This window comes from Strongylocentrotus purpuratus, unplaced genomic scaffold, assembly GCF_000002235.5.
Source record: "Strongylocentrotus purpuratus isolate Spur 01 unplaced genomic scaffold, Spur_5.0 spur5_scaffold_18, whole genome shotgun sequence".
Classification (NCBI taxonomy): domain Eukaryota; kingdom Metazoa; phylum Echinodermata; class Echinoidea; order Camarodonta; family Strongylocentrotidae; genus Strongylocentrotus; species Strongylocentrotus purpuratus.
Window position 1 is genome coordinate 16735918 of NW_022145603.1, and position 8157 is coordinate 16744074.

General features: G+C 38.9%; 1 protein-coding gene across 2 annotated transcripts in view; it reads left to right on the forward strand.

The window, feature by feature from the left end:
- Positions 1 to 7410, forward strand: part of LOC752124 — a 32603-nt gene extending 25193 nt beyond the window's left edge. The window contains exons 15-21 of one of the 2 annotated variants that reach the window (XM_030989298.1): positions 93 to 287; positions 1543 to 1678; positions 2624 to 2781; positions 3338 to 3421; positions 4606 to 4792; positions 5725 to 5784; positions 6611 to 7407. In XM_030989298.1, the coding sequence (XP_030845158.1) occupies positions 93 to 287; positions 1543 to 1678; positions 2624 to 2781; positions 3338 to 3421; positions 4606 to 4792; positions 5725 to 5784; positions 6611 to 6906 (1116 nt within the window). In that variant the 3' untranslated portion in view covers positions 6907 to 7407. Of the gene's footprint in view, positions 1 to 92; positions 288 to 1542; positions 1679 to 2623; positions 2782 to 3337; positions 3422 to 4605; positions 4793 to 5724; positions 5785 to 6610 lie in introns of both variants that reach the window. The other variant, XM_001176471.4, reaches the window with a different exon arrangement.
- The last annotated feature ends 747 nt before the right edge of the window (positions 7411 to 8157 follow it).

Below are 8157 nucleotides of genomic sequence, written 5' to 3' on the forward strand. Positions count from 1 at the left end.
TAAAACATGAAGGCTGATCCTGTTGATTGGCAACACCTGAACAGTGTTAAATTCCCTAATGAGAGCCCACTTTTGTGTGTTTTTAATTCCAGGATGGGATTGTGAGCGATGCCTGGACTACTCTTGAGGAGGATGGTATCTTAGAGGATAGGTTGATTCAGCATATGTGGCAAGGTTTCTTGGAGCAGAAGGAGGCCTTAGTCAAGCTCATGGCCAAGTTTGATCTCATCTGTGAGGCTCCGGTAGAACAACTCCAGCAAGAGCAACAGGATGGACTAGACGCTGAGGTAAAGCTCGTGCTAAACAGTGCTCTAGCTGACCCATGCTCCCGCAGCAATGCCCTAGGTTTTATTTCATCAAAAGTATAGGGTTAGGGTTATGATTGTCATTGGGTTTTCAGTTTAGGGTAAGGGTATATTGTTTAGTCGAGTGCTGAAGTTAGGAATTCGGTTAGGGTAGGAAATTACCTTGAAGCAATTATCACAGGAGTTAAACATCTTGTTTTACATTAACCTCAGTGTTTCATGGTTACCTCAAAATAAGTGTGACTAGAAATAAACAGATAATAAAGGAGTAAAACAAGGGACATGTACCAGGTATTATATATACCGGTATGTATATATTGCAAATACTGACTCATAATATATATCCAAATTTTAAATGTGCTTAATTTTGGATACCATCATTTTTTTTAAATCTTTGCAAACATGTTCCTTTAAAACAAAATTGTTTTGTGCTGTGAAATGTAGAAATTAAGTAGAGTTTTGAAAGCCTTTACAAGTGGTTAAAAAATGTCTATTTCTGAAATTTGGAATCAAAATTGCTCAATAGGTTGATGTTAATGCTAAATATCGTCGCTGTTTTCACGAAGTGACGGTAGTGAAAAAAAATTGCATTCACTTTGCGTTACGATTTCCCTCACTACCGTCACTTCGTGAAAACAAGGACGATATGTATTACTCATTGCGGATATAGTATAGAAAATAATATCACTAGTGACATTAGTTTGTCTTGCAATGTATGGTTAACAAGGGATCTAAAAGATCACGACGTTTCGTGCGCCGCTGCTACACTTCGTCAGGTGATAAAATATATTGTAAGCAAGCGTCTTTTATACTCTACGGATGGACCGGGTGGACTGGCGGTCAAATAATTAGAACAATAAGCACTCGTGTGCTTCGACCAATAGGCTTTGTCCTTTATTGTTTTAATTCTTTGACCGCCAGTCCACCCGGTCCATCCGTAGAGTATAAAAGACGCTTGCTTACAATATATTTTATCACCTGACGAAGTGTAGCAGCGGCACACAAAACGTCGTGATCTTTGAGATCCCTTGTTGACCATACATTGCGAGACAAACGAATGTCACTAGGGATATTATTTTTGATAGGTTGACGTTGTCTTGAAACTTGCAACAATTTAGTGGCAGGAGTGGGATGTTTGAAATAATACGATAAGTGAAATATGAATTGCCTTGTTTTTTGCTTTGATTTCTCAGGAAAAAAAATTGTTGTATCTTGATATATTTTTTGGATATTTTAGGTATCAAATGAGACAGAGGTTGTAAAGAAGCGCTACTATGTGCCTTCCAGGCTAACATCACATTGCTCTCTAGAAGAGATTGGACAGATCAAATCTTCTACAGACTTTTATGTGGACTTCAGGGGCTTCTTACCAGGTGAGGATGAATTCATCATCTGTCTAGAGCCAGAAGGGTGTTTACCCGTTGACTACATTCTCATAGGTTTAATACAGGATAGGCTGTTCCTGCAGGCAATGGTTTAAGTTGTGTAATGCACCATAGAGAATAATGCCCTTCTTGCTCCAAAGAGACTATATGGTATTTAAATTGCAACAAGGTTTGTATATAGTCAAACCCATCTTAGTGACCACTTTTCTATAAAAGCCACCTGTCTAGAAGAGCCATGCAATGGTTGTCTAGAAAGACCACCTGTCTTCAGTGGCCACTCACTCTATTTCCTTGAGTGGCCTCAATAGACAAGTTTGACTGACCTTAATAGGTACTTGCCATGGCTGACCCATGCATCCAAAGTAAACAAGAAGTTATATGTCCAACACATGTATTGATTTGAAAATTCTAGGATTGTCTTCAACCTTGTGAAGAAAGATGGTATAAAGCTACAGAGTATTTATGATTTTCTTTTAATATTTGATTAGTCATTAATATTCTTTTTATTTGCTTTCATGATATGATATTAATGTTGGATAAATTGGATAAATTCATAGCAAACATATCCACCGTGCAAGGTGCCTCAATATAACCCCGGCTCTGCTGGGCTACTGATCGTTGGGTTGCCAACAGTGTTCAAGGAAATTCTTCCTACTGATATCCATTTAAACACCTGGGCGGAGAGTGGCAAATGTAGATTAAGTCTTGCCGAAGGACGCATCAGGGCGGTCAGGTATACAAACCACTAGACATAGTCATCACTTTGTTGATTGTCGGAGTTTAGTCCATCTTGTTAGAAGCTCATGTGTTGTTTCTCATAAATATTCAACTGTCTTGAAGAATTATTGCAGTTAATATATCTTTTTGAGCTGGCTTAAAAAATATCACTAGACATAACCTGTTGCTCATCTCTCTTGTTTGTCATTTTCACAGATGGGCTGTTTCATCGGTTGATGACGAGAGCAGTCAGATGGATGGGTGAAAGAGATGGAGAACCAGTCATTCTCTTCTATCGTCAGATCAGTCTAATGGTTGATGAAGAGCATCATGCCTTACTGGAGATGTTACCTTGTCATGAAGCAACTATCAAGGTCTGAGTCAAGTGTTAGCGATGCCTTTTTTTTCATGGCGGAGATACTGAATTGTAGTTAAAGTTATTGAGGCTGCACATCGAATCTGTTCATAGGCAATAAGTAGCCTCCACCAGGCAATGTTATAGTCATTCTCTCGAAGACGATTAGATCGTCCTGTTGATACGAAGAGAACCAATAGCTCTTCAGGGCTCTTATTCTTTTGAAAGAATTACATTGTGTAACCCTGATACTTTACCTACTATTCAGTATCAAGGTCTGGTTCTTAATGGTCGAACCTGGAAAAACGGAACCTCATAAAAACTCACCCTTTGTGTTTGTTTTATATTAGTTTTAAATACACATACATTCTTATATTTCTATGATTGTTTTGTTTTACATTGTATTTTAATTATAAATGTAATATGTTCTTTTTTTGTAAATCAGTGTTTGTTTACTTAAGAGCGTACTCTGTAATAAACCTCTTAAATTTAAGGAAATTGTACACATTTACACACCATCATATAATAGATTTCTCAATCTTTTTCCCTCGACCTTTTGTTGCTTAACATGTCAGGTCACTGTATTCCAAGGAGCGGTTGCTGATTCTGATGATGATGGTGATAGTCATCAACCTCCAGCCCAAAGTGCTGTCAAAGAGGTAGGTACCTCAACAGGATGGTTTCAATTAGTACAAATATGTCGCAGGTAAACTGTCACAGGTAAACATATTTTGATGTGTCAAAGAACATATGTCTAATAGAAAGAAGTACAGTTAACTATGCATAAGGAGAATCAGTTGGGACCGCACACAAAGAGTTTGACTTAGGAAGTGTGAATAACACATGATTTGCATAGGTTGGTTACAAAAATTTAACTTTAAGAAAATTTGATGTGTACTTGTCTTTATATGCAGAGTTAACTGTAGTTGATTTCACACTAACGGTCTCCTGTTCTTAAGTGTGGTGGGACTTTGAGTCCAGTTCGAGTAGATGATAATAAAGTTAGACCAAAGGACACTAAAACTTGACTTAGAAATCAACTACAGTTAATGGCAGGTCTAACTGCAGTTCTATTTCTGAAAGTCTGGTTAAGTTAAGCCATATTCAACATCCAGTTTATGTTGCAACACAATTTAGCTACGAAAAATATGAACTTTTGTGCTTCATCAAAATGGTACACCTTTCTTAAACCTTTCTGTGTTAACTTGTTAATGCACAATTGTTAATGAACTTCCAGGAGAACATTAATAGTTCATTATCAATTTAGGTCTATATATATATTGGAGAAAAAAAGCAAAATAAATGTACTGTTTATGGATCAGGAAGATAGACCATTTCATTTCTCCACCCAAATTGGCAAATGCAATTAATGCATGTCCATGCGTCTCAGACTTTGTTATGCTATTACCCCGTTGCCTACTGAAACAGGGTGGTACCTGTATTTAGCATATGGGAATGTGATATTCCAGGAGTCAATGGGTTTAGAGACAATAAGCCAGTGCACTATCCTAATGACATTCTCATTTTGAGATGTGAATTTCAAATCTAAATTAATCAAAGATGTTCATGCGTCGGTATATAGTCGTTCGTGAAGTAGGCAACTTGTCGAACATTGAGCTAACAGGTTTTACGCTCTGTATGGACGTACGCTTATTAGGGACACTAGTACGCACAGGAGCGTAATAATCGTTGGCTCAGTATGCTGCCCTCTATATACCCAAGCTTGTGCAACTTTAAGTTTAGTAGCTTGTAGCCTTCCCCCCCAAAAAAAAAAAAAAATAAAATAAATAAATAAAATTGAAATAAAATATCCATTTTGATGTTGTTTGTGTGTTTATGTCAGGTTATGGATTTTGTAACGAGCACCCTTGATAGCCTTAGGCAGCACTGGGCTAAAAGGATCCAATACGATGTCTGCTTTCTGTGCCCGAAGTGCAGTAAGAAGAAACTGTTCCAAGACTGCTTCAAGCGAAAGTCACTCCAGTGTGGACTGCATAGGATTCGTACGGCTGCAGTCAAGTCAAAGTTTGGTAGGTCTATACAAATTTGTTAGTTTCAATCTGGAGTGTCTGTTCAATAAGCTCACAAATGTCTTACCTTTCTATATGAGATAATATACAAATAATACACAGCAGTGAGGGCATTAGAAAAAAATTACCCAACCAAGGTACCTTTGGAACAGTCGAACACGCCCGAGGCGATAGCCAAGGGTGTTTGGAAGGTACCGAGTGTGGGTAATTTTACTAATGCCCGAAAAAAATTACGTGTATTATTTGTTTTATAAGATTATGTTTTATTTGTAATATAAAATGATTTTTTAAAATATGATTTTACTAATGACCGGTCATTAGAATTGGATAATGACTGGTCATTGTTAGCCAAAATAAATGGCAGAACATGTGTACGCTTTTAACCAATCATTTGATTAGGATCCATGTCATCATCTTATAATATAGAATATTATGTCTTGTGTCAATCAAAAGAGGGCTTACTTTTGTTTTACTTGTTGTCAGGAGTAGGATTAGGTACACACTAATTGTACCTTAAACGTTCATTGATAAACAATAATGTTCTTGACATTTTCAAACATCTTTAGATTGGTGAAAAAGAAACTCCAAACTCACAAACCCCCACAATGTAGATTTATACCTTGCCAGTGGATAGTATTGCTGTGGCAGGGATTTGAACCCAATACCTTGTGATCCACAAACCTCTTAGTTACCCACTAGACCTTGGTTGGTTAGTTTTATCTTGTGTGCGCTTGTAAGTAAGCAACCTGGGCTTTAAGTCCTCTTTGAGGGACTTGGTAACAAGGATTAATGCCTTACCAAGAAGGGCACTTACACATATTTGGTTTCGAACCCGGGTACTCCCAATTACGAGTCCACTACTCTACCACAGCACGCCTCCAGACCTCAACTCTTTTCAATTTGAATTTATTTCTTCATGTATTTTCATGCAGGTATGAGTGAGGAAGGAGTGGAGTCAGGGAACGAGAGTCCAATGATTTGTAGAAGATCAAGTAAGTATGCAATAACTTAAAGGGAGTGTGTCGTGGGAAATACTGGTTAACACCATCTACGTCTTCTTTTGGACAACTGCACATAAGCGAATGGACTTGATTAACTGGGTCAGCGAGCGCTTAACGGGGTGAGCGTGCGCTAGCGTTCGCGAAACAGACCGAAGTGCTCCTCACGCTTCGGTTTCGCACGCACGTGCATGCTGCGGGTTGACCTATGTTGCTCGATTGGCCCTGGGTAGGGCTATGGGAAAGACACAGTCTCCTCATAACACACTCCCTTTAATCTCATCATTTTCGTCTAGAATCTTGTAAGGAGTAGGATTTAGTTTTCTTAGTTTGAGTCTGGAGTGTCTTTTCAATAAGCTTACAAGTATCTTACCATTCTATCTAAGTTAGTATAAAATATCATGTCTTGTGTCAATCAAGAGATCAGTTATTCTATTTGGTGTCAGGAGTGGTATTAGATACACACTGTCAATGAATGTATAATCCTCTACAGACAGAATGATGTCGTGTTAGTTGTTATTAGTATTAGTTGCACAGATTACCACTAATTCAGTATCCATATCTTACATCGTGCAATACAAGAAAGGCACTTTGTGACTGTCACTACAGTGATCTTGCAGAACAGATAGGATCTGAGCAGATTATTATAAACTTTAACGTTTACTACATGTACTAGTTTATTATCCTTATCTTACAGCTTGCAATGAAAGCAAAGTATTGTGCTACCGTTACTTTAGTGGTCTTGCACAGCAGATAGAATCTGAGCAGATTTATTACAAAGTTCACAGTTCACCACTAGTGTATTATCCTTATCTTACAGCTTTCAAGGAAAGCAACGTACTGTGCGATCTTTACTTTAGTAATCTTGCAGAGCAGATAGGATCAGAATGGCATCGGCTTGGAATCAGACTGGGATTGAACCAAGCAGATATTGAGCACATCACAGAGGACAAACTAACAGCAGTGGATCGCATCCTTTCTTTGCTGCAACTATGGAAGAAACGATCCTCATGTACGGATAAGAGGAAGATGGTGGAGGAGCTTTGCAAGGCCTTGAGCAGCTGTGATAGGAGAGATCTTGCAGGGGATGTCAAAGAAGCCGCAGGAATCAGCTAAATTCCACATTCATTGGACATTGTAAAACAGGACAGCTTGAAAACTCCTTGAACTTGAAACTGGTTTTTCCGAGAAGCCGCATTGATAAGAATTAAATATGGCAGGGATAGGCCTCTTGGGCTTACTTCGAATCACAGGGTTATTGCGTCTGGCCGTGTGGTCGCATTACACGACCTTTAATATAACGAAAGCAGAAGAATATGCAATTTTTGTAGATTTGCTGTAGGGTTTTTACAAAGCGTCTGGTAAACTGGACAAGGCCATTTGTAGGGTTCTAGGACACCTACCCCCTGGACATCCACCCCCAGTCAACTACCCTCTAGGACAACTATCCCCTAGGTTAACCACCCTCTAGGACGAATACTCCTGGGACATGCAACTACCCCCTGGACAACAACCCCCAGACAACTACCCCCTAGGACAACTACCCCCTAGGACATCTACCCCCCCCCCCCTCGGACAATTCCCCCCGGAAAACAACCCCCAGACATCTACCCCTTAAGACAACTACCCCCTAGGACATCTACACCCCCCCCCCCCCGGACAATCACCCCGGGACAACTACCCCCCCCCCCCGGACAATCACCCCAGAGACAACTACCCCCCCCCTAGTTGTCCGAGGGGGTAGTTGTCTGGCGGGTGGATGTCCAGGGGGTAGGCGTCTGGATACGCATTTGTAGATGAAAGGGTTTATTTCATAAACATCACCCCAGATATTTCATAAATAAAGAGGAATGTTTTCACAAAAGATTGGGTAACGTGACCACGCGACACTATTATTAGTAGTATTACTATTATGTTTATATTCATATGCCTATACAGTCTGAATAATGTCTAGATACTGGAAGGTGTATATTACAAAATACATCATTCAGCCAAAGATTTGTCCAGGTCAAGTGCAGGAATGCGCAGGTTGTATTTGAGACAGATCATGGGTGCTTGAGAAAATATTGTTTTGATTAATCGTCTCGGGAAAGGATTTATTTTTAGGGCTAAATTGATCACATAATGTTCTTCAAATTGGCAAAAATAATATTTTTGTTTTATCGCTACAATGATAGAATAAGATATAATGTCTCTTAATACAATATACATGGGCGAGAATATTGCTGGAAATGTTTCAGAAAGCCAGTTTTTATCAGAAACAATTATTTTTGATCTCTCAAGGTGTTACCAATGTAAGGATTTTAAAACTTATTTTCCTTTCTAAAATTCCTAACACCAAATGCAATATGATCATGAAACTAAAAT